General features: G+C 30.4%; 1 protein-coding gene across 1 annotated transcript in view; it reads right to left on the reverse strand.

Moving 5' to 3' along the window:
• LOC18101646 (receptor like protein 21) overlaps positions 1 to 15,607 on the reverse strand; it is a 246,832-nt gene extending 231,225 nt beyond the window's left edge. The window contains exon 1 of the mRNA XM_052446823.1: positions 15,404 to 15,607. Within this exon, the coding sequence (XP_052302783.1) occupies positions 15,404 to 15,508 (105 nt within the window). The 5' untranslated portion in view covers positions 15,509 to 15,607. The remainder of the gene's footprint in view (positions 1 to 15,403) is intronic.
• Between the last annotated feature and the right edge of the window lie 4,342 nt (positions 15,608 to 19,949).

Genomic DNA, 19,949 nt, shown 5'->3' on the forward strand with positions numbered 1-19,949 from the left:
AAGTCACTGTTCATCATCTTCCTTGTCTGAAACGGAGAAAGCCCGCCTGTGAAGAGGAAAAAACTATACAAACGCTCACTGGCCAGGTCCCATCACCTTCAGACCAGAATTGGAAGGCCTACAATCTGCCTCGTCCGGCCAAACCTTCCTCCACCGGCACGAGGTGCAAGATAACCGAGAATACCGCCAACAACAGTCCAACAGTGGAAGGACTGTTGGTGTCCCAATCCGGCCAAATAAAAGGCAGACGAGGACACAGGAAATAAAAAAGAAAAGAAAAGGGGGGAAGAGAACGAACGAACGAAACCGAAAAGAAAAGAAGCAGAAAACACGGGAGAATAAAAAAGAAAACCAGAGGAAGAGAGAGAGAGAGATCAGGAGAGACAGAAAATAGAAAGAATAAGAAAAGCCAGAGAGCTAAACGGGGAACTAAGAACAGAAGCTTCATCCAGTTGGCAGCATAGTTATCAAACCCGTCTTGGGTTGACCTGGCCAAGAGGTCGGTTACCGGGTTTCATGGGTTAACCTGAAATTTTTTTAAAAAGAAATATTTAAAATTTTAATATTACATATAAAAGAATTAAGAAAAAAATCTATATAAATATAAGCTATATATATTGTAAATAATAAAGTTTAAAAGAATATTTTAAAAAGTTTTTTATCCCACATTGAAAAAACATAATTTTTTTCTTGTAAACATAGAGTGTATATATACTAAAGGGCTTCAAATCCCACATTGAAAAGATATTATGTTATCCTTTTAAGTTGAAATATTTAAACCAAAAAGTTTTTTATCTCACATTGAAAAAACATAACTTTTTTTCTTGTGATCATAAACTATATATACGTAATGACTTCAAATCCTGCATTGAAAAAATAACTTTTTTTCTTGAGAATATAGAGTATATATACTAAAGGGTTTCAAATCTCACATTATAAAAGTATAACTTTTTTTCTTGGGAGTATAGAGTATATATACTAAAGGGTTTCAAATCCTACATTATAAAAACATAACTTTTTTCTTAGAAACATAGAATATATATATTAAAGGGTTTCAAATCTCACATTGAAAAAATAAAACACTTTTCTAATATTTATATAGTGAGTTTTGAAAAGTATTAATAACCAGCTAAAAAAATATAAAACAAGAAGGATATAGGAAAAAAATCACATTTAAAAAAAAACATCGGGTCCCGCTCGGCGATAGCCAATTTTACAAGGCTTAACTCTTCTTTTTGTTTGAAGGTTCTCCGAACTGGACAAATAGATTTGTCTCAATTTGGGATCAACCCAAGTAAATGTGATTGGTTTGTGGCTCCAGACCTGTAGCTTAGCAATGGTTATTAAATACATGGTTTTCTCTTTAGCAAATCATTTACTCATGTTCATCAGCATTAACTAAAGTCTTTAGTTAATTCTTTCTTGGGAAATTCTGATTAGGGTTGATTATATAACTAATGATTATAGAACCCTGTTCGGACTAACCTGAACAGCCTCTTCCTCGGCAATCCTGGCTTATCTTGATCTGCCCAATACTGGTTTGGGCATACATCTATGTATATTTTTTGGAGTTTCAAGAAGCCACGCTCTATGTAGGCATGCAAATAATTTCCCACACCAAATCATAATCAAAATCGATCCCCTTTAGTAATCTATTTTATTTAAACATACAGTCTGCCAAACCCAATCCAGAATACCAAGACATCCTCTTATTAATTAACGTAGAAACTACTAGTCCTAAGCTTTATAAATCCAATCATAGAGCAATCAGTGAAGAAACTTCATTATTATATGTCACATAAAAGCTAAAAACAAAAACAAAACACAAATTAAAATCAATATAACATTGCATTTAAACTTGTTTAAATTTTAAAACTACAATACAAAAGGATGCACCAAGGTTATGGAAACCCAAACTTGGATAAAATGGGAAGATTGTCCATAATAAAATAATAGCAATTGTTGAGGCTCACCTCAATAAAGTAAAACCAAGCTTGTCGCCAATATGGATTTATATAAAAAACTACACCCATTACCAACAACACCATGATGTATGCAACCCCAAAGGTCACATAGAAAACTTCCATATCCACGAAGCCACAATTATCTTTGTTGTTCTTGTTTGTTGAAGATGGTGTTGGTGATGGTGGCATAACAACACCACAAATTTTGGGTAGCGGTTCTCCACAAAGAAAAGGGTTTTCCTTGTAACAGCTCTCCTCAAACGTGGCAAACTGTGCAACTCTCGTTGGTGTCTTGCCAGACAGATTATTGTGTGCCACACTGAAAAATTCTAGAAAAAATAGTTCAGTAAGTCGAGGTGGGATTTCTCCATCCAGTTTGTTGTAGGAAAGATCCAAGCTCTCTATTTCCTTTAAGTTTGAAAATGTTGGTGGAATTGGTCCGGTCAAACTGTTGTGTGAAAGGTTCAATACCTTGATCCCGCTGAGGTTTCCAATTTCAGGAGGAATCTCTCCTGTGAAATTGTTGCGTGAGAAATCAATTCCTTTGAAGTACCGGATAATGTCGCCTCGATAAGAAAGGGATACATTCTTCGTTGTAAACTCAAAAGATTGTTGTGATGAGGATACAGAATCATGGGAATTGCTTATTCCTAAAGGAGAAGAAGATATCATCCAAGAAAGGATGTTACCAAAAAGATAATTGTGAGATAGATCAATCAAGGTTAATTGATCCAACCTACATAATTGAATTGGGATTTCACCTTCAAAATTGTTATAACTTAGGAGTAGAAATCTCAAGTTAGATTGCCTGCCAATCCATTCTGGAATTCTACCAGTTAAATCATTATGGGAAAGATCTAATGCCTCTATCTTAGAGGAGTTATAAAATGCTATTGCGATCGGTCCATGCAACTTATTTCTAGACAAAGAAACATATCTCAATTTTGAAGAAGTGCCGAATCTAGGTGGTAAAGGACCAGAGAAATTGTTCCCTGATAGGTCCAAGAATTCAAGAGAAGACATATTCCCTATCCATCCAGGGATCTGCCCTTGCAAACTATTGTTTGAAAGTATTCTTCCAGTCAAAACATTGGCGAACATGTCTAACACTTGCAGTGAGCTCATGTTACCCAACGAGGAAGGAATGGTTCCATTAAAACCATTATCAGACATCAATAAAACTTCTAACCTTGGCAAATAAGCTCCAATTTCTGAAGGGATTTGGCCTTGGAAGTAATTCACGGATATACTTAGGAATAACAAATTCACATGAGAATTCTTTGGCAATAAGAATGGACCCGTAAGAGAACAGTTTTCTAAATGAAGTTCTTGCAGGTATGTGTTGTTCTCAATCAACCAATTTGGAAACTCTCCCTTCATTTGGATGTTTGTAAGATCCACATATTGTAGGTTCACCTGATGGTAAAGAAACTTAGGAAATGCTCCCGGACCTTGTCCACGACTGCTTAGATAGAGAAACTCTAACTGAAACTTTGGGCTCAGATTATGATCTTCTTCTTCTGCGTATATTTCATTACCTGAACCATCAAAATAGTTGAGTTTTGAAAGGTTGTATAATGGGCTCAATGATACAGGGATCTTCAAGTGATTGGAAGAGAGATCTAGATGTTGAAGGGAAGTCAAATTCGCCAGACATGGAGGCAAGAAACCACTGAGATCATTGTGATACATATGTAGCTCTTGGAGATTATTTAAGTCACATAAGCCTGATCACATTATAATTTTGAAAAAAGATTTAAAACTCCGAGTGTTTATTGGAAAACACATAACCTAGAGAGAGAATAAGAGTCATCAACCTTATCTTGGGCTGTAGGTATTTGGCCATTTAGACTGCAATCTGTCAAATATAAAATTTTAAGAGAGGTCATCGTTCCAATGGTATGGAAGATGCTATTGTCGAGACTAGAGCGTTCCAAATCCAAGTATTCCAAGTTCTTGAGATTAAGAAAGCCTGTTATAATCAATAAATTATATTAACGTAGAAGCAAATAAAATTATAAAGGAAATGAAAGAGTCAACTAATAAGCTCACTAGAATTAATTCTGCATGAAATTTAGTTCTCAAGTGAGTTGATTTCTAAATTTGGAATTTAATTCTCTCAAATTGGTCAATTTGCTCTAGTAAGCAAATAATTGCTAATAGGTTGCTAGTTCCAGTGATGGGCAACATGTTGTTCTGGTCAATTATTGGTTGGGCAACATGTACTTTTTATGCTTTTTTTCCTTTTATTTTTTTTAAATTTAACTAACTCATAATTAGTTCCTATTTTTCTTTAATCTTTCAGATTAATATTAAAAAAGAAAGGCTCTATGCAAATAAATAAAAATTCAAGTTTAAAATATTATAATTTCATCAACCTATATCACACTATTGTTTTTTTCATAATTGTTTTTTAGGAAAACAATTATGAAATCATAAGTGAAACACATGCTTTATTGGCAAGGTGTTTCTTTAGTAGAATTCAAGATGGTCTTAATTCCGGCCAATTAAATATTTTATTAGCTAAGGAAAATGGGTTATATATATATATATTCTTTATTTACATTAAATTGATATTCTTCTGAGAAAGTAAATTTCTTCACGACATTATGGTGTGACCTTTCTCTTTCTCTAGATTGCTTTCTATATGTCACAGTAAATTTAGAAAATAATATTCTTTATTTTATAATCTGATATTTTGTAATCTATCATTTCTCAAGATATTTAAAGTACTCAAGTTGTCCTTTTTATGGTTATGAAAATAATAATATCTTATAATATCAATCTATGAGTGTAAATTATTTTGATTGGTCCACATATAAAAAGATAAAAAAAATCCACATATATATAAACAAAGTCTCCCGTGATTCCTTTTTTCAACTCTCCTAAGACGTTATTAAATACAATAATTATTTACTAATTAATTATGGCTAAAAAACTAAAAAATGGGAAGGGAGGTGTATAAATTGTAGAGTCCAATTAAAAGAAGGATTTTTGATATGTTTGACCAAAAAAAAAAAAAAAACCACCATTGTTAATTTATTCTCTTCCAAAAAATAACACTCTCTGCTTAAGAAGTTACCTTTTCATTAAAAAAATTATTGTTTTTTATGCTATCATTGTATTTACATTACACCAAAATAGTGTTGAGAGAGGGTCAAAATTGAATTGAAATATTGTTAATATTAAATGGATGGTAGGCTTTTAGAATAATAAAGATTTCAATTGAGTTAATTTCTAAATCCGAGATTTAATTTATGTTATGAATTTAAATTCTAACAGATTTCAGAATTCTCCACGACTTGTTTAGTAGGTTGCTAAAACATAAAAAAAGAATTCTATAATATAAAAATCTAATCATAACAAGTATAAAAACATAATGATCAATGATAAGTAATAGTGAATTTGAAATTTACCTCGAGAAGGTACAACGCCACCGAGATCTTCCAAAAACAGGTGTATTAGAGAAGGCGGTGTTGCAAGGCCTTGAAGAGAGTGTTCATCTAGAGAACTACCGTCTAGATACAAATATTCTAAGGAGCTCAAATTTTGGAACTCTGTTCAAAAGTAACAAATTGAATTTTTCAACTAAACCCAAATATATAAACATCACTATATATAATATATAACTTACCTAATATTCTTCCTCTAAAATCATTATCTTCCAGGTAAAGTCTCGTGAGGTTTGGGAATGATCCTAGAAACTGGAAGCTACTTCCTTCCATAGGTTGTGATATTTTCTAGCCATAGAGTACTCAAGCTGCTTGGACCTGCAAGTTAGTTAGGGAAGAAACGTATAATTAATATTGTATGGATGACTTCAGATATTATCTTCATGATGCTAACAAGTAAGTAATGTGAATGTGTTTCTAATTACCTCTTGAGGCTATCAATTTGTTAATATTGTTGCCGTTCAAACCCAACAACTCCAAGCCGCTCAAAGATTCTTGATATTTATAAAAATAGTAGTTAATTAATTCACTACAAAACATAAATTATGTTTTTTGAAATTAGATTTAATAGATAATTAATAATATATATATATATATATAAAACTAACCTTTCAAATCTATTAACCCCTCCACTCTATTATAATCCAAATATAATGATTTAAGAGATGAAATCCCCTCCACAAATGATAAAATACTATTATCAAAGCGATTATATCCCAAGTCAAGATGCTCCAAATTGCTCGATTTAGTTAACTCATAACCACCTATATAAGAAAATAAATAAATTAAGACTTGATTTAAAGATTAAAAAAGATAATATTATTGGAGTAATTTAATTATGATTGATCAAAAGGCATGTAATTGTTGCAGTGACTTCATGTAAAGAGGATGGTGAAAGAGTGAAAGTAAAAGGAGTAATTGTTATAGTGATGATCTGATGTGATAATTATAATAATATTGGTAATGCAATAATATCTTCTGTGGTGGTATGATTATATTAATAATGTAAGGAATTAAACAACTAAATATAATTTCTATTTTCTTTGATGAATTACTGTGGAGAACCAAAATGATACTAATTAAACAGCACCTTATTTGATTAATTTAAAAAATAATTAATATTGTATGGATAGGCTATAATAATTGGATGAACACACACACACACACACACACACACACACACACACACACACACACACACACACACATATATATATATATATATATATATATATATATATATATATATTATCTTCATGCTACCAAGTAATGTGAACGCTTTACTTACCTGTTGAGGCTACCAATTTATTAATATTGTTGCCGCTTAAATCCAATCTCTCCAAGCTACTCAGGGAATCTTGATATTTATAAAAGGAAAAAAAATTAATACACTACACAATATAAATTGTGTTTTTTGAAATTGAATTTAATAGATAATTGTTTTAATTAAATTTAATATTTGTAAAAATAATAATATAGAAAAAAACTAACCTTTCAAATCTATTAACCCCTCCAGTCTATTATAATTCAAATATAGTGATTTAAGAGATGAAAGCCGCTCCACATATGATAAAATACTGTTATCGAAACCATTAATTCCCAAGTCAAGGTACTCTAAATTGCTCAATCTTGATTGTTCATAACCACCTATATAAAAAAATAAAAAAATTAAGATTTTATATGTAAAAAATAAAAAAAATATTATTAAAGTAATTTAATTATTATTGATGAAGAGACATTTAATTGTTACAGTAACTTCATGTAAAGAGATTGAGGTGGTGAAAGTGAAAGAAAGAGGAGTAATTGTTAATTGATGATGTCATGATTATAATAATATTGGTAATTTAATAATATATGTTGTAGTGGTATGATTAATAATATTAATAATGTAAGGAATTAAATATAATTTCTGTTTAATTTTTTTAAATAATCTAAATATTTTGTAATACGAGAGCAAACCTTTCTTCTCAACCAGCCCAGCTATACGATTAGCTGTCAAGTAGAGACCGTTGAGTTGTTGGAAAGGAAGAAACAAGGAGGCATTTAAGTACCAATCTCCCAGTTCCCGATCCCTTACGCCCTCAAGATCGAGCTCGGTGACTCGACCTGTACTGCTGTCGCAGATAATACTTTCCCAATCACAGCAGTGGGCGTCACCTTTTATCCAGGAGGGTAGGGAGGTGCCATTAGGATAGTTAAGAGCATCTTTGAGGTGCAACAGAGCGATTCTCTCTTCCTCCAAGCAACCAAGAGGCAGCCATCCTTGCAGGGAAACCATCGTTACAAACACCGTCAACATCTGAAGGAACAGCCCCATCTTAATATCAAATATAAATGGTGATCAATATTTGTTATAGAGGACAGGGAGGAGGTTCAGGCTTATATATAGGACTTTACGGACCCATGCCGTGGAAAAAACTGCGTGATGGAAATGTTCTCTCGGACCCAACTCACGGAAAAAATGCATGATGGCACCATCCAACGGGCCCATCTCGAAGAAAAATGCATGATGGCATAGGATGGCAGTGTCCTCTTCATTTCATCCCAATCCTTTTCGTTTTGATATTGTATCTTGCTATCGAATACGGTAGATTTGGAGCACAAGTTCTAAAAAAAGTCACTAACAATTACTATAAATAAAAATTCATTCTTTCAATGCGCTACTTTTCTTCAATATAGTAGTATTTAAACCAAGGATATTCATCAAATTATAAATTATAAATCAAAGTTGGTTGTTTCCTTGCCATAATTATTTAAAATAAAAAAAAATGGTTAAACTTGAACTCTTTTATTCTTAGCTTATCATCCTTTAATATAATGTAATAATATCGTTATATTACATTATAAAATAACAATAAAATTTATTTATAAAAAATCATAGATTTACTTCAGGTAACTAAGGAATGATAAAAAAAACAGCAATAAAATTTATTTATAAAAAATCATACATTTAATTTTTCTAAATTTTAAATTCAGTGTGAATACATTCCACAAGAAATTAAAAACAGTGCAATATTAGCCTTTCAAGAAATAGAGAATCTTCCACTCTTCCTCGGGAAAAACACGTTTATTATTGTCACAAAGTGGGTATACTTCTTCTTTTATCCTTGAAGATTTGAATTGAAAAGAGGATAAAAATTTTAATTTTTATAAATATACCATATTGGATGTGGATAATTGTTTACAATATATTTAGATTCCATATAAACAATTCATCAATGACCAAAGAGGCATTGGTTAGCTAAAATATTAAAACACGTATCTTGTCTGCTGATAAAAAAACAAAAATACCTTGTTTTTCTCATTTTCCTGCTTACCCTCAAAACAAAGCATAGGTGAAAAAATTACCGCATATATGTGCAACAATAACAATAATAATAATTGTAGTTTAAATTATATTGATGCTATTCATTTCCCATTTTTATTAACTCATGCAAATCTTAAGTATGAAATATCTAAATATTATTAAAAAATTAGTATAAATTAATTAAATTAAGAAAAAAACCATTAAATAAAAATATCTTCACAAATGTTTTTTTTTCATGAACACTTGTACTGATCACTTCTATGAATATACGTTGTTGTTGATGAATGAGAATTTAAGAGGATAGGATTTTAGGATTTCTAGAAAAACCACCTCTCTTAAATTCTGTCGTATTTTCTGTTTTTATTTTTATTAATTTGAATTTTCTTTCTTATTTTTTAATATTTTTTTAGATGAAATTGAAATATTTTATATAAAATTTAAAAACAATATTGAAGTTTATTTATATATATTCTGTGTTACAATTACTGAAAATTATAAAAAAAGATTATTACAAAAATAAACAGGCTGTTAGTGAATTCATTTATATCCTCTAGTGTTAACAAAGTATGTCTGTACTATCTCTTGCAAATGACAGTGAGAAGTTTTAGAGCTTTTTTATTTGTGTATTTTTAAAAATATTTTTGAAAAAAATTAATTTTTTTATTATAATTTTGATGTGCTGATATCAATAATAAATTTTTAAAAAATAATATTATTATTTTAATATATTAAAAAAATACTTTTAAAAATAAATATTACTGCACCAAAAATAGGGTATTCGGTTTTTAGAGCCCCAAGCATACGACTCCATCTCGTGGAAAACATTGCATGATGGCAATGGGTCTCACGGACCCATATTGTGGAAAAAATGCATTCGGTGGAAAATTTGCTGCAATGTCTTCTGCATGAAAATCCTTTTTGTTTCGATATAAAATATTTATTTCGTGTACATTTGAATTAGGAAGACTAAAATAAAGTTGAAAGGATTATTTTTTTTCATATATTTTTTATTCAATGATCACTTAATATCCTTATATTAGTTTTCAAGTTTTCAAGTTTTGAGATATAAGTTGATAGCTCTTTTCTCTTCTAAGAAAAGAAATATACCACAAGATTAAAAACTAGTTTATATTTCATTAAAATAAATAAATAAATTACTTATATAGTAACAAAAAAAATTTCTTGAGTAAATAAATTGGTTTATGTTATAAAATTATGTATCAAGAAGTTTACAATAATAATATAATTATTAAACAGTAAATAGAATATATAAAAACAATAGAAATTAGAAAGATAAAAAGAAAATATTTTTATTTTATATGGATTTGTAGTTATATTTATTGACAATACTTCTATTTACTCTCTCAACAATGCTTTTATTTATAAATACATATATATAAATACTTGTAGGCTCAAAGATTATTAAAAAAAATATAAATTTAAATGAATTTTGAAATATTCTAATTATAATAAAACATTTATATTTTTATTAATTAATCGGTGGTTGCTTTTTTTTCATGATACTTGAAGAATATATTAAAATAATTATTTAAAGAATGATCAAAACAAAAGAACGAGAAGTCAAGTCACTTGAAATTGCATATTATCCCTTCTCAAGCGGCAATGGTCTCACGGCTCATCTTGTAGAAAAAACGCTTGAAAGCATTAATGGTCTCACGGACCATCTCACTGACGCATATCGTAGAAAAAATACAGATGACAATGGTCCCCACATCTCACATGTTAAATAATATATTTATTTTGTTTTTATTTATTAAATGTAAAATAATATTTTTAATTTAATTTATATATAATTTTTTTATATTTAAATTAAAACAAGTATTTTAAAATAAAAAGATTAATAAGAATTTTTATTTTTTTTATTTTTATATTCATATTTTTAAATTAATTTAAATTGCTTTAACATCATAGACCCATTTACACTGCAAATCCCTATCTATGGAATAACTTTGATAATGAATGTTTTTGGCAGTTTTGAATCTGATCTACGTGTTTTGAATTTTTTTTATCATATTATCCCTTTAGTTTTGGTGGGGTCAGTATTGTCCTTCTAATTACAATTTTTTTTTGTATTTTATCATACAATCAGTGAAATAAATTTGAATTGATATTTGTGTTGTAATGTATTCCTTTAATATTAAATATTTTTGGATATTTGTGTTGTAAATTTGAATTGATCATCTGTAAAAAACAAGTAATAATATAATATACAAGGGAAGTAAAAACTCATGGAATTGAAAAGCCCCACTGTATATAAACCCTTAAAACCGAATGGAACTGCAAATTAATACAACATCGCTTGATCATGCCTTTAAACTTGTTTAAATCTTAAAACTAGAATACACAACGATGCACCAAGTCTTGGTGCCATCAAGGCTATGAAAACCCAAACTTGGATAAAATGGAAAGATTGTCCACTAGAAAATAATAGCAATTGTTGATGCTCACCTCAATAAAGTGAAACCAAGCTCGTCGCCAATATGGATTTATGTATAGAACTGCACCTATCACCAGTAGCACCATGATGTATGCAACCCAAAAGGTCACATAGAAAACCTCTATATCCATGAAACCACCATTATCTTTATTGTTCGTTGAAGTTGGCGTTGGTGATGGTGACATAGCCGCACCACATATTTTGGGTAGCGGTTCTCCACAAAGAAAAGGGTTGTCCTTGTAGCAGTTCTCCTCAAACGTGGCAAACTGTGCAACTCTCACAGGAGTATTACCGGACAAATTATTATGAGCCACACTAAAAACTTCTAAAGAAAATAGTTCAGTAAGTCGAGGTGGGATTTCTCCATCCAGTTTGTTGTAGGAAAGATCCAAGCTCTCTATTTCCTTTAAGTTGGAAAATGTTGGTGGAATTGGTCCGGTCAAACTGTTGTGCGAAAGGTTCAATACCTTGATCATATTGAGGTTTCCAATTTCAGGAGGAATCCCTCCTGTGAAATTGTTGCATGAAAAATCAATTCCTTTAAAGTACCAGATAATGTCGCCTCTATAAGAAAGGGATACATTCTTCGTTGTAAACTCGAAGGATTGATGTGATATGGCCAGAAAATCAAAGTAAGTGCTTTCTACTGGGAAATTATGAGTAGATATCATCCAAGAGAGGATGTTACCAGAAAGGTGGTTATGAGAAAGATCAATCAGGATCAATTGGTCCAACCTGGATAATTGAATTGGGATTTCACCTTCAAGATTGTTATAACTCAAGAGTAAAAATCTCAAGTTAGATAGCCTGTCAATCCATTTTGGAATTGTACCAGTGAAATTATTATGGGAAAGATCTAATGCGAATATCTTAGAGGAGTCATAAAATGTCATTGCGATCGGCCCTTGCAACTTATTTCTAGACAAATAAACATATCTCAAATTAAAAGAAGTGCCGAATCTAGGTGGTAAACGACCAGAGAAATTATTCCCTGATAAATCCAAGAATTCAAGAGAAGACATATTCCCTATCCATCCAGGGATCTGCCCTTGCAAAATGTTGTTGGACAGGTCTAACCATTGCAGCGAGCTAATGTTACCTAACGAGAAAGGAATGCTTCCATTGAAACCATTGTCAGACATAAATAAAACTTCTAACCCTGGCAAATGAGCTCCGATTTCTGAAGGGATTTGGCCTTGGAAGTGATTCATGGATATACTTAGGATTGACAAATTCACATGAGAATTCTTTGGCAACAAGAATGGACCCGAAAGAGAACAATTTTCTAAATGAAGTTCTTGCAGGTATGTGTTGTTCTCAATCAACCAATTTGGAAACTCTCCCTGTATTTGGATGTTTGTAAGATCCAAAAATTGCAGATTGAACTGATGGTAAAGGAACTTGGGTAATGCTCTCGCACCTTGTCCAATACTGCTCAAATAAAGGGACTCTAACTGGAACTTTGGACTTAGATTATGATCATCTTCTTCTGCGAATATTTCATTACTTGAACCATCAAAAGACTTGAGTTTTGAAAGGTTGTATAATGGTCTCAATGACATAGGGATCTTGAAGTGATTGTAAGAGAGATCTAGTCGTTGAAGGGAAGTCAAATTTGCCAGACACGGAGGCAAGAAACCACTGAGATCATTGTCATACATATATAGCACTTGGAGATGATTTAAGTCACAAAGGCCTGATCACATTATAATTTAGAGAAAATTAAAACTCCGAGTGTCTAATGAAAAATATATAACCTATAGAGAGAGAGTAAGAGTCATCAACCTTACCTTGGGTTGTAGGTATTTGGATGTTTAGTTTGCAGCTCGACAAGCTTAAAGTTTTGAGAGAGGTCATCGTTCCGATGGTTTGTAAGATGTTGTTATCGAGAGTATTGTCACTCAAATCCAAGTATTCCAAGTTCTTGAGATTAAGGAAGCCTACCACAATCAATTAAACAAGAAATTATAATCACGTAGAAGGAATTAATTATAAAGGAAATGAAAGAGCAAGAGTGATCAACCTTACCTTGGGTTGTAGGTATTTGGCCATTTAGACTGCAACCCATCAAGTTCAATGTTTTAAGAGAGGTCATTGTTCTGATGGCTTGGAAGATGCTATTATTGAGAGTAATGTAACTCAAATCCAAGTATTCCAAGTTCTTGAGATCAAGGAAGGCTGCCACGATCAATTAAACAAGAAATTATATTAGCGTAGAAGGAATTAAAATTAGAAATAATTCATTACTTATTAATCATGGCTAAAAAAACTAAAAACATAAGGTAAGTGTATAAATTGTACTATCCATTTAAGAGAAGGATTTTTTATACGTCTAACCCAAAAAATAAAAATACACCATTGTTAATTTATTCTCCTCCTAAAAATAGCACTATCTATGTATGAAGTTACCTTTTCATTAACGAAATTATTGTTATTTATTTTATATCTTATTTACATTACACTAAAATGGTGTTGAGAGAGAGAGGAAGGGGGCAAAATTAAATTGAAATATTATTTATATTAAATGGATGGTAGAATTTTAAAATAATAAAGATTTCAATTGAGTTAATTTCTAAATTTGAGATTTAATTGTCTCTCCAAGACTTGTTTGATAGGTTGCTAAAACATAAAAGAGAAAATCTATACAGACACCTAATTGTAGCTGGTATAAAGAGAAATAAAATGATCAATGATAAGTAATAGTGGAGTTGAAATTTGTTAATTTACCTCCAGAAGATATAGTGTCATTAACTTCTTGCAATGACAGATTTTTTAGAGAAGGCAGTGCTCCAAGGCTTTGAAGAGAGTGTTCATCTAGAGAACACCGGTCTAGATACAAACTTTCCAATGAGCTTAAATTTTGCAACTCTGTTTGTTCAAAAGTAGCAAATTGAATTTTTCAATAAAACCCAAATATATAAACATCACTATATATATATATATATATATATATATATATATACATAACTTACTGTCACCTAATATTCTTCCTCTAAAATCGTTGTATTCCAGAGAAAGTGTTGTGAGGTTTGGGAATGCTCCTAATGATTGCAGTAACTGGAAGCTACTTCCATAGGTTGTGATATTTTCTAGGTATAGAGTCCTCAAGTTGCTTGGACCTGCAAGTTAGTTAGGGAAGAAACAATAATAATTAATATTATCTTCATGATGCTACCAGCCAGGTAGATAATGTGAATGTGTTACTAATTACCTCTTGAGGCTACCAAGTTGCTAATATTGTTGCCGCCCAGACTCAAGGTCTCCAAGCTGGTCAAAGATTCTTGATATTTATATATAAAAAAATTAATACAATACTCATTAATAGTGTTTTTTGAAATTAAATTTAATAGATAATTGTGTTAATTAAATTTAATATTTATAAAAATAATAGTATATAAAAAAACTAACCTTTCAAATCTATTGACCCCTCCAGTCTATTATAATCTAAATACAGTGATTTGAGAGACGGAAGCCCCTCCACAAATGATAGAATACTGTTATTGAAGCTATTAGATTCCAAGTCAAGGATCTCCAAATTGCTCAATTTCTGTAACTCATAACCACCTATATAAACAAATAAAAAATAAATAAATAAAGACTTCATGTAAAGAATAAAAAAAAGATATTATTGGAGTAACTTAATTATTATCGATGAAGAGGCATGTAATTGGCACGATGAATTCATGTAAAGAGGTTGAAAGAAAGATTATAATTTACTACTTGTCCATTGCTTCCATCATCACTGGCTTAGTGTTCGTTATGAATATGCATTTACAGGTAAAGCTGCAAGGAGATGATTATATTAATAATGTAAGGAATTAAACAAATTACTCCTTTTTACTAAATATGCTTTCTATTTTCTTCCATAGAGAACCAAAATTAATGATACTAATTAAACAACACCTTATTTGATTAATTCTAAAAAAATAAAACTAATCTAAATATTTTGTAATACTTAAGAGAGCAAACCTTTCTTCTCAACCCAACCAGCTATACGATTACCCCACAAGTAAAGAATGTTGAGTTGTTGGAAAGGAAGAAACAAGGAGGCATTTAGGTACCAATCTCCCAGTTCCTCATTCCTTGTGCTCCCAAGATAGAGTTCGGTGACTCGACCTGTACTGCTGTTGCAGACAATACGTTCCCAATCACAACAGTTGGCGTGGGCTATTCTCCAGGAGGGAAGGGAGGTGCCGTTGGGATAGTTAAGAGCATCTTTGAGGTGCAACAGAGCGATCCTCTCTTCCTCCAAGCAACCAAGAGGCACCCATCCTTGCAGCGAAACCGTTATCACTAACACCGTCAACACCTGAAGGAACAGCCCCATCTTAATTATTATCAACTATTACAATATTAATTGTTGCGAATGGCAGCGAGGAGGTTAAGGCTTTTATAGAGGACTTCACGGACCCATGCCGTGCAAAAAACACTGCATGATGGCAGCGGACACATCCCCTCGTGGAGAATAAATATATATAATTCAATGTTCATGACTTTCTTAAGCAAAATAAATTTAAAAAAAAATCTGAAAAAAAATCTCAGTAATTTTAAAAAATATCTTTATGAAAAACACACTTAGCAGCCACGTAAGTTAGAAGCTTCATTTCTTAAACTAAAAGATTGTTTACGAATAAATTTAAAATCGTGTTTTTTGTTAAATAATGTTTTTTTTTCAAATTATCTTTTATATTTTTTTTTATCGTTATGATATATTGATATTAAAATTAATTTAAAAAAATATTTTAAAAACAACTTTTTTTATTTTATTTTAATACATAATTCATAATATCTGAATTCATTCATTTAACATTTTTGTTCAATATATATAATCTCTTTTCTTTTTTTTTTATAATACTTTTAATCTGAATATCTTAAAAGAAACATGACAAGTTTTTTTTTTTTTAACACTACTGATCACTTCTTTAAATATTAGTTATTGTTGATGAATGAGAATTAAGTGAATAGAATTTGAGGATTTCTAGAAGAATTAATTCTCTCAAATTTTGTCATATTTTCTGTTTTTATTTTTATTAAGTTGTCTTTTCTTTCTTACTTTTTAATATTTTTTGGATGAGAATGAAATATTTTATATAAACTTAAAAAAAAACTCTGAGATTTATTCATATATATTGTGTGACTCTTTACTTATATAAACGGATGAAGCATGAAAATTATAGTACTTTCTTTTTATAATACTTTTAATCTGAATATCTTTTAGGAAAAAATGCATGATGGAAATATTCTCTCGGACCCACCTTATGGGGAAAAAAATGCACGATATTAAAAATTATTTTTATTATTTTTAAATTTTTAGTAAACATAGAAGAGAGAAATCATCAAATGGTCTCATGGACAACAATTGTTTTTTTTTTTCAATTTGAATATTTATTTTTCATGAAATCTGATAAAATAAAATATCTTTATTAATTCTATTATCATAATGATGATGATGTCATAGTTAATTTTTTTTAGATGAGTTTGGATTGATTTTATTTTATTTTTAATTTATGAATAATAAAGATATGTAAAATACTTATATTTAATATTTTTTTCATTCAAGTACTCTAATTGATTTTTTTTTTCTATTTAAGTACTTGATAAACTAGTGTCTGACCATAAATTTGTTTACAGGATAATTAAATGTAAGGTTTACATAAAGTAACTATGGAATAATAAGAATATTAACAATAAGATTTATTTATAAATAAATCATAGATTTAATGTCTCTAAATTTTATTTAAATTTGGTGTGAATAAATTCAAGGGATTTACAAGATAAATAGTATAATATTAGCCTTTCAGAATCTCCCACTCTTCCTCCTCAAGAATTAATTAGTGGGTGGTTAGTTTGTTCTATTTTCTTCACGTTGTCTATAATTTTATCTATATTATTGTCACAAATTAAGAATAGTTAAAACTAGTGATATTTCTCGCTTGGTATTAAAACTATAGGTTTTTTTTAATTTGTCTCTCAATTATTGAAACAATAATATTTTTAATATTATCATTCCCATACTTGTTTATAAAAATCATTTATATTAAACCACATTAATATGTTTAAATCAAAGTATATTATCCCTTCTTAATTAAGGAACAATAATTAAACAAGCTTACGAATTACCCATCTCGTGGAAAAAACACATGATGGTTGGAAATGGTCTCGCGGCCTCACCTCGAGGAAAAATGCATGATGGCAACGGTCTCAGGGGACCAATGTGCAGATGGAAATGGTCTCACGGGCTCATCTCGAGGAAAAGCTACGCTATCGGGGACCAAAGCGCATATGGAAATGGTCTCACGAACTTATAAATGCATGATGGTGATTGTCTGTCGGACCCATCCTGGGGGAAAAAAATGCATGACGGCTAAGTACTTATAAAAAATATAAAAAAAAAATTTAAATAAAAAATAAAATTTTATCCAATTTTTATTTGGCCAGTCGGGGCATATCCAGGAAAAGTCTATCAAAAAACGAAGATATTCGAAGAATGACAGAAAATAAATCAAACCAAAAGATTGACCAAATTTGTCATTGTAGTGAGCCATCTTAGTGGTGGGGCAAAAACTTGATGGAGACATAATTATTTATTTATCAAAATAATTATTTATTATAGAAGAAAATCCGAACTCAATTTCATTTGATCAAAGTCACAGTCACACCATCAAAGAAAACAAGAAAAAAAGGTATTTAATTGATATAATAATAAAAAAAAGTTGGTATGTTAATATAAGAAAAATAAAAACCTACTAAAATAGGTGGAGTCGGATAGCTCTGAATGTTCACATATCTTATTTTGCAGGCAAGAAGAAACAATAAAAGCAGGTGACGTTCTTTTCTCCGGCTGTAAATGAATGGAGACATCAATACCAGAAACATGGTTTATATAAATTAACTATAGAGTAATAAGAATGTTAACAATAAAATTTATTTATAAGTAAATCATAGATTTAATTTCTCTAAATTTTAAATTTGATGTGAATAAATTCAAGGGATTTCCATGATAAATAGTACAATAGTAGCCTTTCAAAAAATTGAGAATCTCCCACTCTTCCTCCTCAAGGAATTAATTAGTAGGTAGTTAAAACTATAGTTTGTTCTATTTTTTTCAATTTGTTTATAGTTTTACCTATATTATTGTCATAAATTAAGGGTAGTTAAAACTATAGTTTGTTCTATTTTCTTCACTTTGTTTATAGTTTTACCTATATTATTGTCACAAATTAAGGATAGTTAAAACTAGTGATATTTCTCGAACATTGTTATAAGAAAATTTTGGAAATTTTTAGTCAATTATAAGATAATAAAAATAAATATTAACAAAAAGAAACAATAAATAAAATTATAAAAGTAAAATATGTTTTTTGAATTATGTAATTTTTCTTTGTTCTCAAAACAAAAGGAGTTTTTATTAGTGTCGCACGAGTGCGGCGTCGCGGCGAAAAATATATATTTCCCACTTTAAATCTAAAATGTAAATCTATTTATATCTATTTGGCAAATATTGGGAGACAAGAAAATATTGTCTTTTGTTGGTGAAAAATGGGAGTCGCCACCTAGTATTTTGGTCACTAGGAACCCTAACTGGTCTCGGAGATCGGGTACAGGGACTGGTTGCGTAAAGGGAAGGTATTAGCACCCCAAATACGCCTTACCTAAGGTAAGCTGCATTGTTTTATTGTCTGATAAAATCTAAGGTCTTTTCGTGTTTTCCTGGTTGTTGGTATGGTTCAAGAAAAGTCCTCCTTGGTAAGGAGATCCTTATCTTAATGGGTAATTCTGACGTTAACAAAAGAATTTAATATTCGAAATACATCTTACGTATAAGATTGTAACCCCAAATACTAAAAGAAAACACAATAATTTTTTTGGAATTTTTGAAATATTGGCCTAGTTCTCGTGGTTCTAACAAACTTGTTGTTAAAGCCAAAATGCATGTTAATATATATATTTCTTGAAATTTCTTTTGTTGTAGGAAAATATGATGTGATGCTTTTTTTATTATTATTATTTTTATTTTGGAGAGACTAGGCCGTATGCATTAAAACCAAAAACATTTTTTTTTATGTATTTGTTTTTTTTTTACGAAAAAAACGGGTATTTTAATACTGGATTTGTATCTTTACGGTATAAAAATACAAACCAATATTAAGTAATTTTGATAAAAATATGCAAGAAAATCAACACTATTCTTTAAGGATTTTTCAGAATTTTTGAAAGCAAAACATTTTTTATTTTTTAAAATTTTTTGACGAAAACCGGGTATTTTAATACTGGATTTGTATCTTTACGGTATAAAAATACAAACCAATATTAGGCAATTTTTGATAAAAATATGCAGGAAAATCAACAATATTTTTCAAGGATTTTTCATAATATTTCTTTAATTTTTTTTTTTGATATATATCCATATATATATAAATAATATAAAATATTATGTGGGCTGGGCCGGACGCAGCCCCAAAAGGGTTGGGCTAGACTCGGCCCAAAATGGGTTGGGCCGGTCTCGGCCCAAAAAACTCTCCTTTTTAATCTGGGCCAGATCCGGCCCAGAAGACAATATAGCTGGGCCAGAACCGGACTGGCCCAGAGAAGAAAAAAACAAATGCTGGGCCAGAATCAGCCTGGCCCAGCGACATATCTGACGTGGGGGAGGGGGAATTATTTTTCCCCCTCCCCTCCTGCATGCAGAACGCTAATCTGCATGCAGGAATGAACCAACAAAAAATGCAAACAATGGAGGGGAAGAAGAACTTACCTAGCACGGAGGA

The sequence above is a fragment of the Populus trichocarpa genome, chromosome 1 (assembly GCF_000002775.5).
Source record: "Populus trichocarpa isolate Nisqually-1 chromosome 1, P.trichocarpa_v4.1, whole genome shotgun sequence".
NCBI classification, from domain to species: domain Eukaryota; kingdom Viridiplantae; phylum Streptophyta; class Magnoliopsida; order Malpighiales; family Salicaceae; genus Populus; species Populus trichocarpa.